The sequence below is a fragment of the Hippoglossus hippoglossus genome, chromosome 11 (genome assembly GCF_009819705.1).
Source record: "Hippoglossus hippoglossus isolate fHipHip1 chromosome 11, fHipHip1.pri, whole genome shotgun sequence".
Classification (NCBI taxonomy): Eukaryota; Metazoa; Chordata; class Actinopteri; order Pleuronectiformes; family Pleuronectidae; genus Hippoglossus; species Hippoglossus hippoglossus.
The window spans coordinates 7,154,286-7,179,542 of NC_047161.1; the positions used below are offsets into that span (position 1 = coordinate 7,154,286).

At 42.8% G+C, this 25,257-nt stretch overlaps 1 protein-coding gene across 12 annotated transcripts in view; it reads right to left on the minus strand.

Annotated features, from left to right (window-relative positions):
- The window catches only part of akap9 (A kinase (PRKA) anchor protein 9), a 56,609-nt gene that overhangs the window by 7,761 nt on the left and 23,591 nt on the right, over positions 1-25,257 (minus strand). For 3 of the 12 annotated variants that reach the window (XM_034600683.1, XM_034600688.1, XM_034600682.1), the window contains 22 exons: positions 24,072-24,419; positions 23,414-23,689; positions 21,876-22,012; positions 21,396-21,607; positions 19,359-19,591; positions 14,865-15,027; positions 12,601-12,695; positions 11,684-11,801; positions 10,629-10,667; positions 9,030-9,262; positions 8,804-8,923; positions 6,090-6,266; positions 5,468-5,572; positions 4,812-4,964; positions 4,372-4,458; positions 2,931-3,968; positions 2,531-2,668; positions 2,399-2,443; positions 2,180-2,311; positions 1,690-1,734; positions 1,141-1,571; positions 90-1,098 (listed from right to left, as the gene is read on the minus strand). In XM_034600683.1, the coding sequence (XP_034456574.1) occupies positions 90-1,098; positions 1,141-1,571; positions 1,690-1,734; positions 2,180-2,311; positions 2,399-2,443; positions 2,531-2,668; positions 2,931-3,968; positions 4,372-4,458; positions 4,812-4,964; positions 5,468-5,572; positions 6,090-6,266; positions 8,804-8,923; positions 9,030-9,262; positions 10,629-10,667; positions 11,684-11,801; positions 12,601-12,695; positions 14,865-15,027; positions 19,359-19,591; positions 21,396-21,607; positions 21,876-22,012; positions 23,414-23,689; positions 24,072-24,419 (5,334 nt within the window). The remainder of the gene's footprint in view (positions 1-89; positions 1,099-1,140; positions 1,572-1,689; positions 1,735-2,179; positions 2,312-2,398; positions 2,444-2,530; positions 2,669-2,930; positions 3,969-4,371; positions 4,459-4,811; positions 4,965-5,467; positions 5,573-6,089; positions 6,267-8,803; positions 8,924-9,029; positions 9,263-10,628; positions 10,668-11,683; positions 11,802-12,600; positions 12,696-14,864; positions 15,028-19,358; positions 19,592-21,395; positions 21,608-21,875; positions 22,013-23,413; positions 23,690-24,071; positions 24,420-25,257) is intronic. The other 9 variants (XM_034600694.1, XM_034600692.1, XM_034600691.1 and 6 more) reach the window with 9 other exon arrangements.

The following is a 25,257-nucleotide window of genomic DNA, read 5'->3' on the forward strand; positions in this document are numbered from 1 at the left end:
ACTGACAGTATTGAGGATTTACTATAGACACACTGTAAACAGAGTCACAGCTTAGATTTGATCAAACCCCTTCTCTCGTGTTTCCTCACCTCAGCAGAGCGTAGCTTGTCGATGACGGACTTCAGTGCTTTACACTCATCCTCCAGTGCATGTATGTCCCGCCGCAGGTTCTCGCTCTCTGTGATATGCCGAGCCTCCATGTCCAGGATTTCTGCAGCGTGGAGCTCCTGCATCTGCACGATCTTCTCCTGAAAGTCGCCGATCACCTCCTCCATCTCCTCTTTAGCGGCAGACGTGCTTTCCGTGCTGAAGTCCAACATTTGGAGAGGTTCGGTCTGCGTGAACGAGTCCGCCACGGCCACATGTTGCTGTTCGAAGCTGCTGTTCAACCGGGAGCCGTGAGATCTGTGGGAGGACTGGCTGGAACCAGCAGAGTTCTTCTTGGACAGAGATGGTTTATCTTTGACACTGCTTCCCTTAACAGCCAGCTGTTTGGCTCCCTTTCTCTTGGGCTGGGTGGTGGAGGAGGATGGAGCAGAGGACTGTGGCTGAGGAGACGGAGATGGAGATGGTGAAGGAGACGGAGACGGAGACGGAGGAACAGAGTCTGCCGCCTTCATCAGAGCTGTCTGTGCCTCCTTCAGCTCATCTCTGAGCCTTGAAACAGACATTTGACGTATGTTGAGTTCATCCTGGAGTTTCTCATTCTGCTGCCTGTTCTGCTGGAGCGCTTCATTGAGCTCAGATATAGACAGTTCACGGACTTGGATTTCCTCCTGGAGTTTGTCATTCTGCTGCCTGTTCTGCTGGAGCTCCTCTTTGAGCTTAGAAATAGACAGTTCATGGACTTGGAGCTCCTCCTGTAGTTTCTCATTCTGCTGCCTGTAGCTGTTGAGCTCCTCTTTGCTGGAATCCACATCCTTTATCAACTGCTGGAACTCCTCTTTGAGCTCAGAAATAGACAGTTCACGGACTTGGAGCTCCTCCTGGAGTTTCTCTTTCTGCTGCCTGTTCTGCTGGAGCTCCTCATTGAGCTTAGAAATAGACAGTTCATGGACTTGGAGCTCTTCCTGTAGTTTCTCATTCTGCTGCCTGTAGCTGTTGAGCTCCTCTTTGCTGGAATCCACATCCTTTGTCAACTGCTGGAGCTCCTCTTTGAGCTCAGAAATGGACAGTTCACGGACTTGGAGCTCTTCTTGCAGTTTCTCATTCTGCTGCCTGGAGCTGTTGAGCTCTTCTTTGGTGGAATCTACATCCTTTATAAACTGCTGGAGCTCTTCTTTGAGCTTAGAAATAGACAGTTCACGGATTTGGAGCTCTTCCTGTAGTTTCTCATTCTGCTGCCTGTAGCTGTTGAGCTCCTCTTTGGTGGAACCCACATCCTTTATCAACTGCTGGAGCTCCTCTTTGAGCTTGGATATTGACAGTTCACAGATCTGGAGCTCTTCCTGTAGTTTCTCATTCTGCTGCCTTGAGCTGTTGAGTTCTTCTTTGGTGGATGCCACGTCGTCTCTGACCTCCTGCAGCTCCTGTAGAAGCTCTGTCCTGTCTGATCCTTCTACAGATTTTACCTGGTGGACAGTTAAGCAGAGGATTAAATACAGAGAAATATATATACACTGATAAATAATATAAAAACACTGATAAAACTGTGCAACAAATTAAGAAGCAAAAACAAATATGTCTTACTTGGAAAAGTTCTCCTTTGAGGTGAGCAATGGTCATTTCCCGTTCCTTAAAAAAGATATATGCATAAGTAAAATATGTATACATTTATATATGAATTCTTGCATACATATTGGTAGTTTGCACACTTAAAGTAATGTCGCAAGTATGATACTAAAGGCAGCAGCTGGTTATCTTAGCTAAGCAGAGGCAGAAAAAACATCTGGCCACCTCTAAAATGTACACGTTTGATAAACCCATAGAGAAATTAGTGTAAAATGTAAAGTTGTAGTTCGAAGTTAACAAGTTTATCAGTGAGATTTAAAGAGCTGGATTTTGGATTTTGTTACCTTCATACAGAGCCTGGCCTCCTGTTTCCTTTTGCTATGCTAAGCTAACTGGCTGCTGACTTCAGCTACATACTACAAAATCCGTTTTTGCACCAACAAGGTCTCTACACATGGATTTCACAGAACCAAAGACCGGGTTTAACTGTGTCCAGCTGTCTCTGTACCTGCAGCAGCTCCTGCAGCTTCTCCAAACTCTCCTGGCAGCTGCTCAGCTCCTCTTTGGCAGCTGCTGCCTCCTCTTGAGCCTCCGCGAGTTCCTGTTGAAGCTTGACTTGCCCACTGTCACTAGATGATACCTAAAGTGACCAGGTTGTATTATTAGAAAACACTAGTAGAAGGTAGGCATGTTTGCTTCTGAGAAAATATTGGTTTATATACCCTACCTTTTGAAGTTGTTCCTGTAGTCTCTCCAATGTGACCGTTTTTTCCTTAGGAGAAAAGCATATGATCATCAACAAACATCACTTATCTTCACAGTAAGTACCAACACTGATGAGCTGTTTAATGTGACATACTTGGAGCTCCTCCTGGAGTCTGCTGCTGCTCTTGTTGTAGCTGTCGAGCTGCTGCTTGGTGGCCGAGGTCTCGTCTTTAACCTCCTGCAACTCCTGAACAAGTTCTGACACTGATGGCTGGGAACCAGCAGAGGAGGCCTGAGAAAAATATCACAAAGATCCAAACCTATCAGAGCTGACCTCAACAATTCACCTTCTGATACTTAATCAAAATAATACACAGGGGTTGTGTTGGTTCACCAATAATTTGAGTGCAGGGAAAACTTGTTCTCTTATATAAAGTGCCAAGTATAATCGGTCTATTTCTTTGGTAAAGAAGAAAACAGAAACTATCTTCCACAACATTTTAAATTTGCCAAAAATCTCAAACTATTTCCACACTTATTGGCTGAACTCTTACCTCCACAGCTGGTGAAGACCTCTGGTGTGTCCTGGCCTTCATCTGACTCAGCAGGTCCATAAGCACAACCAGCCTCTTCTCGTACTCCAGCACCTCCTCCTCAGAGCTGGAGAGCAGCTGCTTCTGGAGCTCCTGGTCTTTCTGCATCCCACTGAGTCCCACCTCCAGCTCCATAAGTTTCTGGGTCAGATGCACCACCTTCCCCGTGGAAACTTGTCTCGCTTGGCTCAGTCCGCTGAAACCCATTTTGGGAATACCAAAGTCACCAAAGTCACGTACATGGGGATCGTCATTGGGCTTCACATGCGTCTCTGTTCGTCTCTGCATGTCCTGGTTTTCTTTGGATCCCTGGTGCTGCTGCTGGAAGGCCTCCAGGGTGGCTTGGCTGACCATTGCTGAAGCCATTTTCTCCCTCAGATTTCCCTCCAGGTTAGACACCCTCTGCTGGAGACCATCTGCATCGCTTTGAGTTTGCCCCACAAGGAGGCGACTGCGGCTTAACTCAGCGTCTTTTTCGACGACCAGGTCCTCCAGCTCCCGGATACGGAGCCCTAACTCCTCCACCCTGGACGATGCACTCTGCTCCAGGGCTTGTACTTGGGCCTGCATGACGACGAGACCTGCAGTTTTCTCTCTCAGAGCTTCTTCAAACTCGCCCTCTGAACTACCCAGTTTTTCTGCTTCATCCAAAGCGTCCGTGCTCTCTTTAAAACACAGATATGTCTCCTTCAGTTTACTGTGATCTGTTTTCAGCGTGTCCAGCTCTTTGGTGGTCAGGTCCATTCTCTGCTTCATTTCATCATAGTCCTCTTTAGCAGGCCCCCACGTGCCACTCTCTGTGTCACCCTTGATGTCCTCGTCTTCCTCTGCAGCCTGTTTTTGCTCGATATTGGCCAGTTCCTCCTGAAGTTTCTCTATGACTGCATTCAGTTGGTCAAGCTCCTCTTCATTATTCCTCTTCTGACGCTGTTGTTCACTCCGCAGGCATTCCACCTGGGACTCCAGGTCTTTTAGCAGCTCATCCCTCTCATCAATTTCCTACAGAGTAGAACATCAAGATTATTAAACCATAAAAAACACCTGATGTGAGGAGTCCATGGTGATACCGCAACATGATGAAACCTCTGAGTCCCTGCAGTGCTGAGAAAGATTTGTTTGGCCATAGATAAAGTAGTTTCAATTAATATTTCTTTAGTTTATAAGTGCTCTACAGAGACTCAGAGGTTTAATAAGCCACCTCAGATGAGCAAATGATCACCTCACAACAAATGATGGTTTTGTGGAGTTACTTACCAAAACAAAACAAGCACAAAATGACCCAACAAAAACGGGGGTGGAAAATAACAGAAAACCAGGGAACACACACACTGATGCACTACTACGGGGCTATGCGTATTCGAAATAGACTTTGGTTCTATTTCATATACGCATATTGTGTTACCTTGTTATCAGAAGCTGTTTCCGTGTGTTGAAGCTTAGTGATCTGTTCATTAAGAAGTGCTATTTGCCTGTCCTTCTCCTCCATCACCTTCAAAAGTCAGAGATTATAATGCGATGGCTATTAATAAAACACGTCCAATCAAGAGTCAGCCTTGAGGTGGTGGACTACTGAAAGTCCCAAAACTCAGTCAAAGCAGAAATATGTCGCAGGGGCGTTCTTAAATCTTGCATCAAAAAAAAATCCTAAAAATGTGCAGATTAAAATTAGCAGCAGAGAGAACATTTAAAAAAAATCTGAACAAGTATTTTTACAGTTTGTGAGCAAAAATATTGATGTTTTATGGAAATAATCGTGTTATATATCCCATCTATCAGAGAAAAAAATCCATTGTGATTTAACACCCAGACTTCGAAGATATAAAGTTGCTGCAGTTTGTTTACCTGGATCAAGCTGTCCCTTGTTTCTAGGTACTGCTGCTGGCTGCTGATCTCCTTGCTCTGGATCTCCAGCTGCATTTGAAGCTGCTGCACCTCCTCGCTCTTGTTCTCCAGCTCCTCTCTGAACTGTTCCAGCTGCTCCTCCAGGTTACAGATCTGAGGCAACAAGGGAAACAGGATATATAACAAGTATGTTAGAAGAGACGCAACATGCAGCTCAATGTCAGGACAAACAAAACCTTACAGATATTATCAGCTTTTTTTGTTTAGTACTAAATATTTACTATTCCTGATCGAACATAAAAAAGTAGTTAAGTAGTCTAAGAAGTTAATGTTAAAATTTGTTTAATTTCTGTTTTTGCAGAGTTTAATAATGATCCACGTTTCATATGCATTAACATAAAGAACACTTGCGAGACAGTTGCAACTTTTCTTAATCTTTTTCTCATCCAACACAAAAATAAATGTCTTGTGTTTATAGATTATTTTATGCATGTATCAGTGTTTAAAATAGGAGCAATGTAGGTTTAGAGGATTAAGGATTTTGTTATGTATATCCACATAATATAAACCTTCACGATCAAAGATATAATAATGCATATATAAACTCAAATTTAATTTTTAAAAATCCTCAAATCACAAATTGAACGTCACTCAACCTCTTTCTCTTTGCGCTCCAGAGCTTCTCTCTCCGTCTGTAACTGAGCCTCCAGTGTTGACTGGTTGGTCTCAGTGATGGATGCATGCTGTTTCTTTTGTTCCTCCTGCAACGCACACACATAAAAGAAAGTATTTTGCTCAGTGGTTGTTTACGACATCCGTGGAAAGACGTGAAGAAACAAAGTCTTGTAATAGAACAGATTTCTGAAAGAAGCTACACATGCTTTGACATAAAAATGCTGTATCGTGCCACTAGCACTCAATTTGCAATTTGTCAACTGAGCAAAGAGGAGAATTACCTACACTACTCCTCCTTCCCTCACCACAGCCCTCCTCCAACACTGGGGGGCAATCTTGACAGTTTATAGCCACAGCTCAGTGTCAGCATCACTAAAAGCAAACTGCCGAGGCGGCTGAAGTACCCCCACCCACATATTGTTATCCTTCTGTGAACATCCTGTCCCTCCTCCCGTTCCTCCACTAGCTGTCATCTTATCTAAAGGCTCTCTCACACACCCTCAGCCAAGCTTCACACGCTATTGTTCCGTTTTTTCTCTCTTGCAGTGTCTGCTTTAGTCTGCAGCACATTGTTCCTTTCCCATCTCCCCTCCCATTCCTTACCTTCTCCAGGGAATCAGCGCTGGCCAGCAGGGCCTGCTCCAGCTCGCGGATGCGGCTCTCCAGCTTGTCAATCTCTTCGTCGCGCTCTCCCAACTCACGACGCATCTGCTCCGAGCTGAGCAGCAGCTCACTGCACCAATCCGCCTTCTCCTTCAGCTGGGAGGTCAGCTGGTCCACCTGGTAGTGAGAGGCAGAGAGAGAGGGAGGAGGGAGAGAGAGAGAGAGAGAGAGAGAGAGAGAGAGAGAGAGAGAGAGAGAGAGGGGGGGGGGGGGGGGGGTCTTTTAATGAGATTCGTTCACAGACGCCACTCGCCACAGCATAGCTGAAACATGTACAGCTAGCTGGGAGGTCAGCTGATCCACCTGAGAAAGGAGGGGGCCAGGAGAAAAAAGAGTTGCAGGGACAGCGGGGAGAGAGAGATTTCATTCAGGGGGACACAAACAGAGCAAAACAATAACCAGGAGGAGGCTGGCAGGTAACTGATCCACCTGTGAGACGGTAAAACAGCAGCAGATCAATGAGCGGGAGCAACAGGACGAGGAAAGGTTTGTTGAGGATGAACTGGGAAATGAAAATGATCCAGAATGTCCTTATGCTAGAAACAGCATCTACTTTCACAAACGTTCCACGGCTCAATTAAACAAGAAAATGATGTTTCTTCATTAAGACAGATTTTTTTTAAGGATCTGAAATCTGAGATACAAGTCAGATCAAGAAGATGAAACTGCAGTAAGGCTGAGGAAATGCATCCTTTCACTGGCAGCTCTTCATCAAATATTAATATGCATCGAGTGTAGTACAGACTGTTCATGAGAGCACTTGAGCACAGAATGGGTTTTTATATTTTTTTAAGCTCGACTCGTCCATCCAGAATGTGGATGAAATGCAGTCAACTCAAGTGTCTTTTTCGACACAATTTCCTGCACGATTTTCTGAAAAAAACCTGGCGAGACTGATTTTTACTTTTCCTGCATAGATGTGTTTAAGAAATTATTTTAAAGCTACTAAGTGAAACTAAAACATCTATAAAAGCTCAGCTTACAACGTTAAAGCAAAGCCACTTGGCTCGTTTTACGGTGAGGTTATTTTACTTATTCCATTCACATTTTGTAAACCTAATTTGTTTTAACCGTTTTGCTGATGGGGACATTTAAAAAGGGACGGATCAGAATGAGACAGGGCTTTGTTGTGAAGTTCAGACATTTCCAAAAGAAGTAAAACAGTAAAGCAAATCCAAACAGAGGGAGCTGAGAGAGACGGGGGGGGTGACAGAGACGGAGAGGGTCATTAATTGCTACAGGGTCGGGCAGGATCACTTAAGATGCACTAATTGCTCTCTGGGGGAGACTTGACTCTACATGAAGCTAGAAGCAATACCTTAAAGGTTACTCCGTCCACCTGCAATAGCCAAGAGGGAGAAAAGGCAGCAGCATAGAGGATCAGAGGAGGGAGAGTTCAAGGGCAAAAGGGGAGGAAAAAGCACTTAGTGAGGAAAGTGTGGCACAAGTCTCTGGAAATGATAAAAGTGGTAAAGTTGAAGCAGAAGTGCGTCAGGGGAATAATATGTATATATGCAACAAACACAAGGAACCCATAGCATTACCCAAAGACAGAACAGGAAAACCTAAGTTATTAGAAATTTTTGGAAAGTGTTTGAAATGTACATTGAGAGCCCAAATCCCAGAAAAGTCCATTTTGTAAAGCCGACTCTGCTCCTTCATATTATCTGAAAACTTTTTGAATTGCATGATTTTCTAGTCTTATTGTTTCTATTTAATTACAAATAAGGTGTCCATGATAAACAGGGCACAAACTTTAACATGCAAAACTCTTTGTGATGTGAAAAGATTCAATCGATTGTTTTCAGGACAAAAATAATGATTCAAATGTGCTGCAGCTCCATGAGATGACAGCGTTGATGAGAGAGGGGACTAGATGGTGTTTGGATAAAAATAATTAGTAGCAGAAAAGCAAAAGAACCTCAGGCAGACAAAATACACAATGATGAAACAGTAACTGCTGCTGTCACGAATGAGTCGGATAAAACTTCATCATGTGGCAATTCTGAGGTCCTAAAATGTGTGAGCCAAGCTTTAAACTTCTGATCATAAAAAGTTGAGGACTATAAAACAATTAACCTAAATATCTTACAACACTAAAGAACTAAGGGAAGCTGTAAAGTTGGGTTCATTATCACATATGACCCCTTTCACATCACGTGTTATATGCAATATAAAAATATTGCGGCTCTTAAAGCAAAGTTATTTGAATTCATCCTGTGAACTGTCACCATGACCCTGACATGAGTGTTCACTTCTGAAACCTGACATCAGGGGTCACATTACACATTATGTTATTGTCCTTCTGTCAGAATTCACATGATACAGACACTTTGCTTTATTTCTGACAAAGTCTTGTATTTGAGTAGAAGCTGAAAAAGTGCAGTGACTAACATTAGCACCCCCAGTGTATTGTGTATTTGAAGACCATTGCAATAAAACACACTATTACACAACTTTCAAAAGATCGCAAGGGCAAACATTAATCCTATTTATTCACCTGCGTAACTCTCACACTGTTTGGTATCATTTTCCAAACAGCACAAGTAATTCTACCAGCTCTTTTGTGTGACTCTGAGCTTAGTGTTGTAGCCACAACAATGAACATCTCTATTACTGCCTGGTCCACAGAGAACAGAGCTTTCTCCCGTTACCTCTCGGTTTCTTTGCTCGGAGCCTGTCTGAAGCTTCTGTGGATTCTTCAGCTGCTCCTCCAGTTTCTGGATCTCCTGCTGGAAGAAATCCCTCTCGTGTTCTCGGTCCACAGCTTGTTCCTGGACACCAAAATAAGGAAATACAAATATGAGAAATAGACAGACATTAAAACAGATATTCAACAAAGACGACAGGAAAGCAGAGTTACTTTTCTTTGTCACTTACATCGAGGAACCTCCTGTTCTTGTCCAGCTGTTTCTCCAGAGCCTGGATCTGTTGCTGCAGGTCTCCGCTCTCGGTCATCTGAGCTTGCTCCAGCTCTATCACCCTGTTGACCTGTTCCTCCAGCTCGGCCTCCAGCAGCTTCACCTGCTTCAGGAGCTCTGTGTTCTCCTTCTCTGCCTGACGCTGGACCTCCACCTTCTCTTTCATCAGCTTCTCTGTCTCCTCCAGCAGGTCTACAGGGGGACGGAGAGGGGGAGAGGTTAGGCATCACTGCCTGACACCTGGAGGTGGTTGACGTGAGTGATTTAGTCATTCAGGTTTGATTTCAGTGATGAGCAGGATGCTGAGATGGATCTGAAGAGTCTGACGTCTGTGCGCCTGGTAAATTACAATTGATGCTTATTGTGCTCTTTGCAATGTTGATAATTTTTCCTTTGCAACACTGTGGATTTGAAAGAATTAGATCCAACTATCTTTTCAAACAGCTTTTTATTACCTCCGCCAAAGAGGTTATGTTTTTGTCTGCATCTGTTTGTTTGTCTGACTGTTAGTTAGCAACATTACACAAAAACGACTTTGCTCCAAGAACTTTTTTCACTCTCTCTAACATTGCGAGAAAGGGTGTTTTTTCCCCCCCAAGATTTTTCAGAAAACAATTCATGGATTTTGATGAAAAAAACATTTGATATGATTGTGAAATTTGTTGCCAATTCAATCTAGTGAATTTAAATGCAGGTTCATAAGGGGAATGTTGGACCTTGGCGGAGGTATAAACTCTTGAGTGCCATTCTAGTTTCTAATAGTCTCATTTCTTACATTAACACGGCAGAATGTATTTCTTTCTATTTACTTATTTATGTATTTATTCTTCTAGTATCTAATGCCCTTCTGGCCCATAATGGCAAACATCAGACTCTTCTAACATCTCAGTCAGCTTCGCGACATAATGCCCTGTTACCAAACATGAACACCCATCATGGCGCCTCTTTACCCTTCTGCCGACACCAGTGAACAACAACCACCAGTTCACCCAGGATCAAACCCCACAGGATTAGTGCAAAAGTGACAAGGTGAGAGAGTGCAGATGACACAGAGATCAAACACATGGACAGTCCAGACGTAGCAATATCCATGCCCAATAAGCGTTTACAGGCAGGGGGAGAGGGACTTCCTGAACCGCCAACCATCTCACTCAAAGAAATGCTGTAAACACAGCATGCACACATCTTCATTGAAATAAACATAAACCATTAAAAAACACAGAGTGAAGATGGTTGACAATTAGGAAATCATGACTACAGTTATATGTCTGAAGATTACTTTAATTTAAACATGCTAATATGAGGGCTAACATTGACTCCAAGACATTAAGAATGACAGAGCAGGACAAAGTCAATGAAAATGGAAAGCCAAAGCGAAGGTTAGTGATTGAACTGAGTGAATTTGTGAGCCTAAAGCAAGCAAGCTCCAAGCTTTTATTTATTTTCTGTTGGTGAGTTGCTGGATTAGGGTTAAACAGATGTATACTGTCACTCAGCTACAGTAGACAAATTAAAAGAACATATAGACATGAGCGAGCCATGCTCAAAGTGGACACACCTGCTTCAGGTGCTGCAACCATTGCAGCTTCAACTAGGCCTACGGGAGGATAAGAAAGCACAGGAGTTTAACATGCTCTGGGTTTTGTCATGAACAGGAGAAAGAAAGGTGGAGATAGTCTGGCAGTGCGTTTTTCTGTCTGCCAGTTGTAGGTTAATGCAGCAGAAAGGATGTGGTGAAAGGAAAAGCTTTCGGAAACAGCCCCTTTTGGTCTCCACACTTAGATACAGAATACTCACCACTGTAACAGTGAAACCCATGGGAAACCTTTTTGATAATATATATAATGTAAAATGAGCAGTTATCGAACTTGATGTTTCTGGAAGTACCTGTAAATTTATGACCTGTGTCACAAAAAGCAGTAGCAAGTGTTACAGCAATGTAGATAAGCCCAAAGGTGTTGACTTGACAAAAATATAATTCTTTTATTGACTATTTGACCCTTGGTCTTTACACCTGACACTGACTGTACCACCCAACCACTCACGCTCGTAAATGTATTAAATCACTTTCATTAGGTCGCAGCAACATGTGAACAACAGGGGAAATCAATATGAGGGCTGTGCACCTTTGAATCAGTCTTAGACCTTTCAGAGAAACCAGTATAAAGGCAGATGAAGGAATTGTATAGTCAATATAATGTACTGTGTTAAGAGTAGCAGTTTAAAAGACAATTCAAAACAATGATTAAAACCACTCTATGACATGCAGCTGACTCTGGGTTAATGATTCATGTCAAATCAAGCTTTATCGAGTAATTTAAGTTTTTGTGTCAGTTTATGAGACGAACGTTTGACTTTCATTTAAATACAATAGTGCTAAACAAACTGGAACTGGAAACTTGAGCCCTGATGAAATAGAAAAGAAAATCTTAGGACAGAGATGAAATCTTATATTTTCGGTCATACTTTACTCCGTTTTTCTTTTTTCTAGACATCAAAAATCTACAATTAATGGTTCAGAACAAGCTGAATATACTGATTTCCAAATATTTTCCTGTCTACAAGTAGTGTAGGTTATTCTCATCTTCGTCGAGGGAGTTCTGGAATACGTACAAAGCTCACGGGGCCCGGCGTTCTCCCTCATAGCGTCCTGTTGCCGTGACAGCAGCTCCCGCTCCTCCTGCATCTGAAGCCTCTCCTGCTCCAACTCCTGCAGCCGGCTACTTGTAACCTGCAGGGAAAAATCATATCCACTTATAACGTGGCTTATATTAGAATATTTGTTTTGTTACTTAAAGGCTGGGTTCTCTGTACCCTGCGGTGGATTTGGTGCACTAATAGCATCACCATCAACGGGATGCAGTATGTAGGACTGCCTCAAAATCAACTTCAGTACCCAAGACATTTACATGAGATTTCAATGGACAACAATGAATATCTATAGAACAGAGGGGAAAAAATCTATATATTTCAATCTGGCTACACAGAAAATATTTGTTAGTGGGATCAACCTAATGTTGGTTTTGAATATATGCGTTAGAGTGTGGATTTCTGATCCGAGCCCGAGGTCAGGCCGGGTGTAGACAAATAATTTGAAATAATATTCTGGTTCAGGTCAGGTTTGGTCACGTTGGCTTTTTTAAACTTCATGTGCCTGTAACTGGGGAATAAAGCATTTCGCTCAGGTTCTGACACAAATAAACAGAAAGCCTGTCGGTTCTGCTCAGGCTTGGTTAATTTTCTCTTGGGCTTAAAATCGCCAGGAAATTGTGGCCCAAGCCTCACTCTAATATATGTGATGACACATATATATGATAAGAAAGATGATCACACTACTTTTAATGCCTCACATTTTATTCTATGTACATATTTTTAGTTTTTCCTTCCGGCAGAGTGAATTCAAACTGAAGTTACTGTGCTTACGCGTGACTCACAACTCTGTCTCTGTAGAGGCAAAGCACGAACATATACTTTTAACATGGTCAAGTGATGTGCTGCCTCACAGAAAGGTTATCATCCTTCCTCCTCACCTGCAGCTCTTGCTCGAGGTTCATCTGCAGCTCTCCCTTCTGACGCAACTGCTCCTCCAACGCAGCCCGTTCGCCTGTGTAGCCATCAATTACACCTGAGTGTGGACAGTGTGGGAGAGAAGGAATCAATCAGCAGAAGAATACAGCGGAATTAGCTTGAGCCTTGTTGTCAAGGTTCAGTCGCACGCACACACGTATGGTTGCCGTCCAGATGAATGAGCACTTAACAGCGGGAGACAAAATCCAAGGTTACCAACAACACAAAAGCAAACGAAAACACACAAACAAAGCGAGGTGCACACACAGACGCATTCAAATGCAGAGACGAATACAAGTGAGCACGTCTGACCCATTTAGCTCGACATGAAGAACAAGCAGTAAACACAATGCAAAGCTCTATGATTACTGTACTGCTCTGTCACAGGTCAGCAAGCATTAGGCACCATGGTATTCAGTTCATGGATACAGGGGAGGAGGTAGGCACACAATTACAGACTGGTCATGGACCATTCATTAATTTCCGTGATTAAAATTTGTGTAGAATGAGGCCAAATCTAAATATTTCACATTTTTTTCCTGCATGTATATATTTCGTGTGGACAAAGAGCTCTTTATCTTATGTGAAGCGGAGAGAGACAGAAGGTAAATGTCACCTGTGTTGTCATTTGATTTCAGAAATGTCAGCAGGAACCTAAGCTGTGTGTAAAGTTTGCCTAAGGAGGGATACCTCACACAGATGCACATCATTACTGCCTAAAAAAAACACTGTCCACCAAAGACACAGAGTTCTCCCGACAATCTGCAAAACAACTTCATCATGACATTACAGCCGTCTAACTAATCTCAATCTCGTCCCATTTCAATGACATATCGTATGTACATGAGCCAGTGAAGAAGATCTTCTTTCAAGGTTGAGTCCGTCACTTAACTCAAAACCAGTTTGAAGAGGCCACACCCTGAGCTTTTACCTACGTGGATCCATCCACTTGCTGTAGCAGGTGTCCACGAGACAACAGATTTCAAACACTCCTTCACAGTTTATAAGGAAGAAGCATGCCGCATAACCAGATGCGGAAAAGTTGCTCTCAAACTCGTTTGAATGAAATGTCAGGTTCAGAGCTTGGGGGGTAGAATCTATTCTCTCTTGAAGCTACAACTGTAAGTGAATCAACAGAAAATGTATTGGCAGCTATTGGGAAAATTGTGTGATTGTTTCAATCTTCTTTAGGAACAAAATATAAAAATATTTTCTGATTTACAAAAATATGAGGATTTGCTGCTTTTCTTCGACAATAAATCAAAAGTGTTTAGCTTTTGTACAAAACAAGCTTTGGGATATTGTCAACACAGCTGTTGGCTACAGCCTTATTATCTATAATGTTCTTGCACAGATGTCACATGATACCAAACATATGACGGCAAATATTTGCTAATCTCTGGCACCTTATGACCAAAAACAAACATGGTAACAGGATCCTACTAATGTCAAAGACACTGAAAGATTAGAAGTTGTTATAAACTCACCATCGCTCAGTGTCACGAGGCCAGAGTGTAGGACATGACTGCTGTACTGTACACTTAGTGAAGTGAGTAAAGAGTGAATGTGGTTGTAACAGTTGACCCTCATGGACCAGCTGTCTCTGACAAGGATGGTACAGGCGCCCTGCCCTCCCGACCCACAAGGCCCTGTCGCTGCACTGAAAACGTTCTCAGTTGTAAAATAAGCACCGAAGTCTGACTGAGGTTTCTGTCCTGAAGATTTTTCTTACTGTTTCCTCCATACGCATTCATTTAGCTGTCGATATAATCAAATGTTCAAACACAAACAAGAAACAGACTCACAGACGCTAATTACCATTTGTCGATTTCTCAGCACAGATGGTCTCACACTCCTTTACACTTCCACTCCAGCAGCTGATCCCCTCACTCCCAGTAACACCCCCCACCTCCGAACCCATGCACACATGTGTTTTCACCTCAGTGCCTTATGCTCTCTAATGCAGCTCTGTTTTCTGTAATCATTAATAGATCGCCCGCAAGAATCCATGGAGACTGTGAATGAAACTGCATTTCTTGAAGACGTGTGAGGAAAATATCTTTAAGGTGGCTTAACATTTAAATCAGATTCTTTGACGAACTCCTGGGGCCCAATAAATGTGATAAACATTTAAATCAAACTAAAATATAACTCAAATCATTTCACGCTGAACCTATTTTGTAAAAAAAAAAATCACAAAAACACAAAGTCTGTTAAACACACTCACCCTCGGCGCGGTGAAGCTCCAGAGCCAGCTGCTCCCGTGCCCGGGACTCCTCAGAGACCCTCTCCTGCAGCTCCTCCTGCTTCTGGAACAGCTCGCTCATCTCCTGGTTGTGGCGGAAGGACTCCCGCATCAGCTCGGTCTGGGTCATCCGGGCATGTTCCAGCTGAGGAGGGGGAAAGGAATGACTCGTTTAATCTCAGCAAGCATAAAGGTTTTTAATGTTAGATCTTTGTCCTAAAGGAGCACTCCACCAATTTAACGCATGAAGATCAGTTTACCAGTCATAGAAAGAACTACTCAGCTGGAGAAATCTGTTGCGGCTGATAGCGTCGGAGTTATATTGGTTTAGAAAGCGTAAGAAAGAGTTTAGGAGCCAGAAATGATCATTAAAGTTCTGACAATGGAGTGACATGTAAAAATCACTGGATCAACCCTCAGCAAACAACACATCTATTTATCATGTGAAAGGGACACTTGTGACATCCACAAAATAAACCTGCACTTACCAAACTCATTAGATGGGAGAAGGGAAAGACAGACAAACTGTCATTTGATCATGTGATTATATGACAGGTTTGACACTATCTCTTGTCAATGTCTATTTTAACATTGTATAAAGAATTTTCATACTGATGACAATATATGAGGATATGAGAAAATATTTAGTTTTATACTGTTTTAATTTGCATAAGCAAGTTTTTTATTAAACTGACTGAGAAAAGCATTTTGTTGTCACCTTTAAAAATGTAAGACGACTGCGAACGGCCTGAGAAAACAGTTCACTGTCTCATAATGTGAAAACAACTTAGATGCACGTCTGCACAAAAAAGGCCACATGTACAAAAGTCACAAACAAAATGAGGCGATGTGTAAACGTGACACACTGACACTATGACATCACTTCTTGTCAAGTCACAGAGGGCAGAGAAATCATTACAAGGCAATAAACCGCCAGCGTGTTCGCATTCTTTTCATATTTACTTTCCATAGATTTCCATCTACCTGAGCAAAGGTCTTGTAATGTTACGGGAAGCAGGAAGTGGCAAAGTGACCCTACCACATAGAAGTCATATTTTCATTTACAAATAGAAAAGCAGCACAGAGAGCTGCTTGTTTCCTGCTTGGAACTGCATCACATCTGCATGTGTGGACCTGAACTAAATAAAACAGGCTGAGAGAAAATGTGCCCATAAGAAATTAATCAGCTACATGTCCTACATCCATCTGAGGCTGTTTCAAATTGCACAATCCTACTCTGTATGTGTAATTTAAAAAGCTGTACAGTTGTGGGATAAAGGTGTAAAACTTACTGTATAAGGAGGAGTGGGCAGGGAGATTTTGGACATAACTTTAAGCAAGTGACCATTAGTCCTGTGATTGATGTGCGAGATCTTTGTCTGAACCACCACGGCATTTTTCTCGTTCAAGGTGCTGCAAATTGGGAAAGGTCGGGGAAGGGGTATGCGAGATTCCACCTCGTACACATCCTGATCCTCCCCCTCCACCCACGTGCTGTTCTGCATGCTGGAATTCCAGTAAGAGCGGTGGGAGTCCATGGTAAAGGACGGATGCGTAAACGGAGAACTTCCAACCTCGTTCTGTTACGTTGTCGCTCTTTTCCTGGATTCATCAAAAGACGTCTCAACTTGCCATGATCCGTCAGGTTGGGCTGCACGACCGCAAATGAGAATGAAGTCCAGTGGGGAGAGAAGGTTGTGGATAGCTCCAAGCAACAGTTTCTATGTTTGCCACACACCAGAAGAGTAAACAACATTGGGATAGGGTGACATTCACGTCATCTTGATCACATGCTGCCTGGTTGAGGTAGAACGAGTTCCAGGTACACATTGAGACAGAAAATCATCGGACAGCGGCGAAAGTTTTATAAAAAGTGTCATCCTCGGCAGCAGGTGTAATCCACAGTTTGGTCCAACAGCTTAAAGGGCATTCCTGAACATGACAGCACAAGGTATGTCAACACAAAGGCAAGCATTTCTCCTACTTGTGTCCTCTTTGAAAAGCTCCAGTCGTCTCTGTGTTAATTCTGACCTTCTTTCTTCACAATATGATGCCGCTCCGTAAAGCTCCCGCTCCCACGTCAGCTCCAGCTCTCTCTCTCGCTCTCTCTCTCTCTCTCTCTCCTCTCTCCTCTCTCTGGAGATTCTTTAACAATACTATGCCACCGTAGCAACCCCGACCTGCAGGGAAGCCTCCCAGGGGCCCCTTTTAATTGTTTGGTCCAAGCGGCAGCCAGCCGAGGGTGAAATGACAGCGTGCGGATGTAAAGTCGCTCGGTCTTCTTACTTCCTTCGTGGGACTGTCATTCCCTCTCTCTGCACATGCTCGGTGCTTACAACATAGTATTACTCACTGATGCCGGATAGGTCTCCTCTCAGGCGCGGTTTACTTACCCCAGGCGGGCTACAGTCACTCTGTTACACTCACTTTGCCTCTGTCCACTCATGTGGTTTAAAAATAAAAGATTAAATCCTGGACTTCCAGGTTAGTTTTCCCCGTCTCTGAGTGGAGGATTTTTTTCTTTCACTTCCTACACTGATCGCTCACAGCAGGATACTGTTCAGCAAAAGTGGGAGGGAAGCAGGCGTGGCTTCAATCGTGAGGGCCAGTGGACCAGGTAGATTTGCAAATAGATCTCTCCCACACACACACACTCCTTATAGGCGCAAATAACCACAGACAACACACACCCTTTCCACAAAATGTTGCCAAACTGGATTACCTCCCTATACGCAGCCACAAAAAGAAGCGATTAAGTCGCTCTGACATTCAGCCTCTAGGTCCCACCTACTGTCTCTGTTTGACATGTCAACAGTCATACTATTTCCATGTCTCACTGAGGCGTCTCACCGGCAGATAATGGGAGGGGAGCAATGAGCGAACACAGACACCTTTCCCGAGCAAATCATTTACAGCAGTAGTTTAACGCTTAAGACACTTAACATTCCTGACCGGCTTGTTACATCAATCTTTCTTTCACGACGCTGCTTCCCAGACATGATGATCCAGCTCCGCTCACTGAAAGATTAATGTGTACGGGATCGATAGCAGCAGGAAAATCATTGAACAAACCATTAGAGGCTTTGTTGATTACGAGTTTATTGTGCTGTTAATTGTGTGTAGTTGGAAGAGACGTAAACTGCGAGTGGGTGTTTACTGGAGCTGCAAGCAACTGTCATTTTAATTTTTGATTTATCTGCTGCTTATTGTGTGTGTCATGTGTAATCTATTAATATAAAAAAGAGGCACATAAATTTCCCAGAATCCTTGTTGTCATATGTATAAAAGGTCTTGTTTTGTTTAACTAGCATTTCAGAACTCAAAGACATCCTGTTCATGATTAATTTATTTTAGAAGACTTTTTTCATTTTGAGGTTGGAGACAATTTTCTGCCATTAAAAAAAATAAAACACTGAATTAATTATCAAACTTATTGCTGATATATCAATGTATTATTTAAGCTTACGTACATTAAACGTACATAATTTATTTATTGTGGTGATAACGTTCTGTGGCGGAGATGGACGGTGGAACAACGATGCTGTGATGCCTGCCCTGAAATTTCTTTCAAGCTATTTTTAGATCAACATGATAAAATGCATGTCGGCGTGAATAACGCATGAATTCCAGCCAAGGGGAAGATGTGTCGTGCAGTCAGTTACCGTAACACATCCACTGGCCTACTTAAACTGGCCCCGTCTCTGTGGGCTGACACTGGACACAGCAGGCACGTTACACAGAGGGGTGGAGCTGCTCCGTCCCACTGGACTACGATAGGCAGGTCAGCCGGACAAAAGCTCAAGTGTAAATACAGCTCGTATCTACAGGCAACCACCGGGAATGAGGCAGCTCTTTTGTGCGTGAATTCTAGACAGGACAACTTTGTTGCCGGCCAAATTCTGCAGCCTCATCACCACTATACGTCCGTGAACAGGCGTAGAAGCACACAGGGGGTTAACTGTGTGGAGTGCGGGCATTTAAATGTTTTGACAAAAGCTAAACGTGTCACTAGGGTTTTCCGTTTATTGGTAACTTATAGTAAAAACACACACAGAGCCGATCATGACAAACCCTTCTGAAACATTAACCCACTTAAGATTGCCTTCACTTGACCAGGGATATTAACTTGGGGTGGGTTTCAAATATTAACAGAGATGATTATTTAAATGTTTACAAAGATGGTTTGGTCAGAATCTGTAGGTTGGCTTTACTCCTCATGTTAAGTTAAGATAAGCTAACCAGTTTCTGGCTTCCTGCTTCATATCCAGCAGCCATCTTTCATCATCATCTTTTCTTACTGATCTCTCTGCAAAACAACTAATTTCTCAAAGAAGGTAAAACCAATCAAAGTTTCCTGGTAAGTAGAAAGTGTGATTTGCATTAAGGCAAGAAAATGAGGTGATCTAGTAAATCCGTGCTGTGAATGGGAGCAGACACTAAACCCAGATCAGCTGAGAGACAAAGTTTGGTTTGTACCTGGTTGGTTGTGTCTGTGATGGCCATTAACATCTTCTCCAGAGCCGTTTGGAGTCGGCTGCCGATGCCCATGAGATGTTCCTCGTTCTCTAACTGTGTCCCCGCCCCCAGCAGCAGGCTGTCCATCATCTGCCGGGACTCCTCCAGACCCTCATCAGCGTCCGTCTCCCCGGACCACGAAATCACATCGTCTGTGGAGGTCTCACTGCCCTGGCAACTGTCAGCAGCGTGACCTGGAGCGACGGGGAGGAACAGAGAGTGTAAATATATCACACACACACACCTGAGGCTTAAAGCACTCAGATATTTTCTGACCAACTGGTTTATTACATCTGTCTTGGAGCGTTTCAGGTAATAGAGATATTTTTCCTTTTTTACCTTGACAGAAATAGAGTAAGTTATTGTAAGGCTTCTTAAACTACAATTACCACCTTTCAGTTGTATGAGATTATGTAATATATGTAGTAACGACTTTGACCTTTAAACACAAAAATCAGATCAGTTCATCTTTCAGTCCAAGTTAACGTTTATACCAAATTTTGAAGAAACCCTCTCAAGGCATTCCTGCCAGAAAATACAATGCCTCTGGTCATGGTCCTAAAAATGCTCACGATGCGTAGTTTGTATTAGCGACAGAACAAGATACAAAGCAGAGCTAAAAAATAAAATCACAACAAACGCTCACACAACTGCCTTCAAGCTGGTTTACATGATGTATCGTGACAGCTGGAGGCGGGAGTGAGATTCACACTTGACACTTTGTTACGGTTCTATTTCTGACAGAACATTTTCATACTGGAACAATATTGACTTGCAGACACACCTGGATAGAGCATTGAATCTTTTAAAGCACAGAGGCAGTCAAGTTATTTTCATGTGTCCTTGGTTATTACAGAATTTAATGGATTTGGAGCCCGGTGCTCCATGACGTTCAGTTCTGTGACTTGATGCCTGAACACAACTGCACCTCTGTGTTCGGTCCATTTCACTGGAATATCTCTGATTTGCATAATTTGAAAGTTATTTGCATCCAAACACAAGATTAGGTAAAGTTCAGTCTCCACTGCACATGAAGAAATTCTCTTGCAGGTACTTGATTCGACGACACCGACCAAAGACCCACTGATAAGGCCAGTTTAATACTACGTCATATTTCATCTTTAAAAGAAACGGTAAGAATCAAGTTACAGGTTCATCAATTAATCCACAGCTTGGATTGTGGCAAAGTCACTGTATCAAAAACAGTATTAGGATTTGACTGTTGTCATGAGACTAACTGTTGTCTGTTGCTTCCGTGGAGTCACCACATTCACTTATAATGAACCATTCACACTTCAGGCTAATCTGATGATATTTATCCTGACATCGGAATTACAGGACTAACTGTCCTTGCTGCTCTTTGCACAGTTAGTGATCACGTTGAATTTGTGAACAGACAGTGTAAACAGACAGTGGACTATGTGTTAATGTAAATTTTCAACATAGAAACCACACAAAACCTCTTTGGTTATGGAAATGAATTATGAAGTCATGAAGCAGATTATCTGACACTTTGAAACTGAACTGAAACTAAACTCTATGCACACTCAATCTCTGAGTCCAATTTATTAAAATATATATAATAAATTTAAACCCCAATAAATGTAATCTACATCAGATTTGTACAATTTGGATTGCAAACTTTGTCGTTAAGCAAACTTAATAGAAGCAAATTTATGGTCAGCTCCACCCGACAAAAGGTCCTAATTACCTTCATCAAGAAGGTTATGTTTTGCCCCCATCCGTTTGTTCATTTGTTTGTTTGTTTGTTTGTTTGTTTGTTTGTTTGAGCAGGATCATGCAAAAACTACAGAATAGATTTCCATAAAACTAGGATGGGACATGGGCCAAGAACGAACTCATTATATTTTGGCATAGATACAGGGGGTGGATCCAGGAATGTTTTTCTCCACTTTCTTTACAGTCTTTCCATCTGTGGCCAGGATAAAGAGACCAGCATTTATATCTACACCATTTCTAAACCTCTGTGATACTTGCCTGCAGCATGAGGCCTGAAGGGCGGTGTGTTAACTTTCTGCCAGGTTGCTCTCTGTGAGGTGGAGGGGGGCGGTGCAGCCTTCTGCTCTTCACTGGAAGCATCACAGCGACTTTGCATGTGGAGGCCCATAGTTTCCTCTGCTGCTGCCGTGGTCTTCAGGACATCGACCAGCACCTGAGTAAGTTTCTCATTGGCCTTACGCAACAGGTTTCTAAAAGAACAAGGGAAAACAAAGTGTAGTTAATACCAACAATAAAGAAGAGTTTCTTTAATATGTGAAGAGGACATCAAGAAGGAAAAGTCAGTAAAAGCTTGATATTAAACTGCGCCAACTTTGGCTTGACCAGGAAATAAGTAATGTTTATGATTCATGGACAGAATTAAACAAACATGCAGCAGGTTATCATACAGGAAGAACTTTCTATGTGCACTTGATTTGATTATTAGAGCATTAGAGAGCAGTATGAATGCAACGCTACCTTTCATTGTCGGTATCGGAAGACTCTCCATCATTCTGCGAGGATAACTTTAGTGCATAAGCCTCCTTTATTCCCGTCCCACCTGGATCTTGATCCTCCTCAGCTTCTTCCTGATCGTCCTTCCTCTTCTTTAGGGCCTGGATGGGCAGGAGAGAGAACACAGACAGCAGCCCCGTCATTGTAAAATCGCAGTGGGATAAAAAGACTTCTGAAAACTCTGAGAAGCAGAGGACAGTGTGGCTGAGTGTGCCACCATCAGTGAGAGTGAATTCAAATTAGGCACCATACAGCACACGTACATGCACGCTGCCCTTTTTACGAGCACACAGACACACAGACACACACACACACACACACACACACACACACACACACACACACACACACACACACACACACACACACACACACACACACACACACACACACACACACACACTTCTCACTCCCTTGGAGCTGAGAGAAACACTACTATCTTTGTGCTGCTATGGCAACAGGTGCACCTGAGCCACATAGACAATAGCGCCACCTCCTGGGAGAACAGCATAAACTCAGCTCTGCTTCTAAAGTCGCACAGACAACGACTGTGCAGAGACTTCAGATAAGCGAGATGGACACTGGTCTCAAGCACGTTTTGAGACACGTATGAGTAAATGTTAACACCTTTATAGTTTTCTTACAGACAATATCTAATACTGTAAACTTAGTGAAGTTTTAAAATTTGTGATACGTAAGAGAAGTACTGAATAAACTGGTTTGTGGTAAAGAAGCATAGAATTGGGTTATAGCTAAAAAAAAAAGAGTATATTTTAACAGATATAATTTCTGTATCAGCACCAAGTGTGTGTAGCAGCAACGTATTTGATAAGGAACACTGAACCTGACAGCCCCTGCTACCACACAGTTAAAGCTTAATCATGCAATAAATTGTTAGTGAAAGACGACCAGACCCTGGGATTAGCTATTCAAGAAATGAGGACTGTTTTGAAAAGAATTCCTGAATCAACGTGAGGAAACCAGGACACATAAGTATATGGATGATGAAAATTTGAATCATCTAGAATCAAAACTATTCTTTGACATCAAAACAATTGTTTTTCCTAAATCTGGTTATGGCTATGTATGCTTACTAATAGAGCTTTTCAAATGTATATTAGTATCTCAATTTATAGCAAATAAATTACGATAGAAGAGGGAAATAATCCTAATACATTAACCGGAGGATAAATGGTTCTGTGTTGCTTTCGGGGTGAAAAGTGGGTTAAATAATATATAAAATAGGATCCGACTCTACCAGCAACCCATTGTTAATTTTTCTGTAAACTTGAAAACCAAATTATATTGCTGTAAAAGTTTGCACAAGGCAAAATTAAACAGCTTCAACCACAATATATTAACTATATTTAGTATGTGTGGACATAATTGTAAGACAGCGTTTCTGGAAATTATTGCCACAACAGAAGTGAGTTGTCTCAGAGGAAATGTGGTCAAATGTTGGTGAAAATAAATCAACAAATTAGGTATAACCACTCACTAACCTGCTCAGGTGCTGTTTCACTTCTCTGCAGCTCCTCCTTTAATTTTCGGATCTCTGCGTTCCTCTCCTCCAGCTCCTTCTCCAGCCTCTCCCTCTCCACCTCCTCCATCCAGGCGCCCTGGGAGAATGAAGCCCTGGGAGCAGGCTGCTTGTCCTCCCTCTCCTTCATCTCCTCCTCATATGACCGTGTCTGCATCGAGGTACTCGTCTGGCAGGAACGCTGGATGCGAGCCAGCTCAGTCTGCTGTGCAAATTCCACTGACATCTGAACTATGGCCTGAAAGAAAACATGGATACAAAGATATTTTAAAGAACTTTATATCATGTGGGACATAATGTGGATCTGAGAGGGTTACATTGTGTTTCACACTATTCAGAATAACTCTAGGGCTGCAACGATTGGTTTCACTTTCTGTTATTCTGCAGATTATTTTGTTAAGTTATTGTTTGGTCTATAAAATGTCAGAAATAGGTGAAAATGAAACTTCCCAAAGCCCAGAAAACATCTTTCGAAAACATCTTTATCTTTGACTATTAAGTTAAGTATCACAATCACATGAATACATCTTTTCATATCAATAAAAATAAATACAATCGTTGTTAGTTTTATTAATACTGTCTACATATGAGAGTAAAATTCAAATTGCCTGCCCACTTACTTTGGCAACCTCCTCCTCCACTCTCTCCCAGTGTTGTTTTTCTTCCAGCACGACCTGCTCGGCCGCCCCAAGGCTCCCACTGGAGCTTCCAGCACTGCCGAAATCCTGCTCCCTCTCTCCTCTCTCTTCCTGATGCTCCTCTCTTTGCCTCCCCTGCTCCCTTTCTTCTCTCAGTCTCCTCAGCTCGCTGTTGTGCTGCTCCTTCAGAGTGGCCACTTCTTGGACATACTTGTGGTAGAGCGCTTTCCTCAGAGCCTGCAGCTGTGCAGTCAGGCCTGCGGACCTGCTAGACAAACTCAACTCTACACCTCCCTCTGACAACTCTTGTCCAAGCTGGTCCTGTGAAGACTGAAGACAGCAGAGAAGAGGAGGAGAGGAGGAGTTGCAGGGATTAAAAGTAAACTACCAGATAACAGCACACTGGAGTGTTTTAAAATTATGCTGATTACAAGAAGTTCTAAAAAGTAAAAGTTCCTCAAGACAGTTCCTGAAATAAACAGGTTTTCTTCTCTGTTGCTCAAACCAACCCACTAATAAATGCAACATTTTGTTCTCTCCTCCCCCCTAGGGGAGGGGATGATAGGGCGATTATGAGATGTCTTGCCTTATATTACAGCTACATTTTCCCCCAACACACTACTGCTCTGTCTCGTGATGAATCCCTGTCTTGTTTGTTCCACAGTCATGGAGCTCCTGGTCTACCAGTCGCCTCAAGCTTAACATTTCCAATCCAAATATATAATGTCTTTAAAGTATCATGTCCCGTTTTTTTTTTAGGTTTCTTTTCCTCCTGTGCCTCTGTCAATCTTCCACTATCGCTGATCTCTGCGGATGAGGAGGCAGGAGGCCCACGGTCACGAGTTGTGGAGTTCTGACGTTGGAGGGAGTGAGAGTGACAGGCTGGGGAAGGATGGAAGTTGGAGCGATGGGAGAGGGCGATGACTTCAATGGAGAGCGGTTCATTCACGCAAGACAGAATCCTCCTTTCATGCAGCCACCGAGACTACAGTAAGTCCACTTGGTTCACTGGTAACATGCTAAAATGGCGGGTTATGCAACGTGTGACCCTTTTAATCGTTAGATATAGATTCGCTCATGATGCTGGTTCTGAAGCAAAGCTGGGGATTTAGAGCATGTTGTAGCCTAAAGGCTGCAACAACCCCCTACTGTCATAGCGTCTTAATGC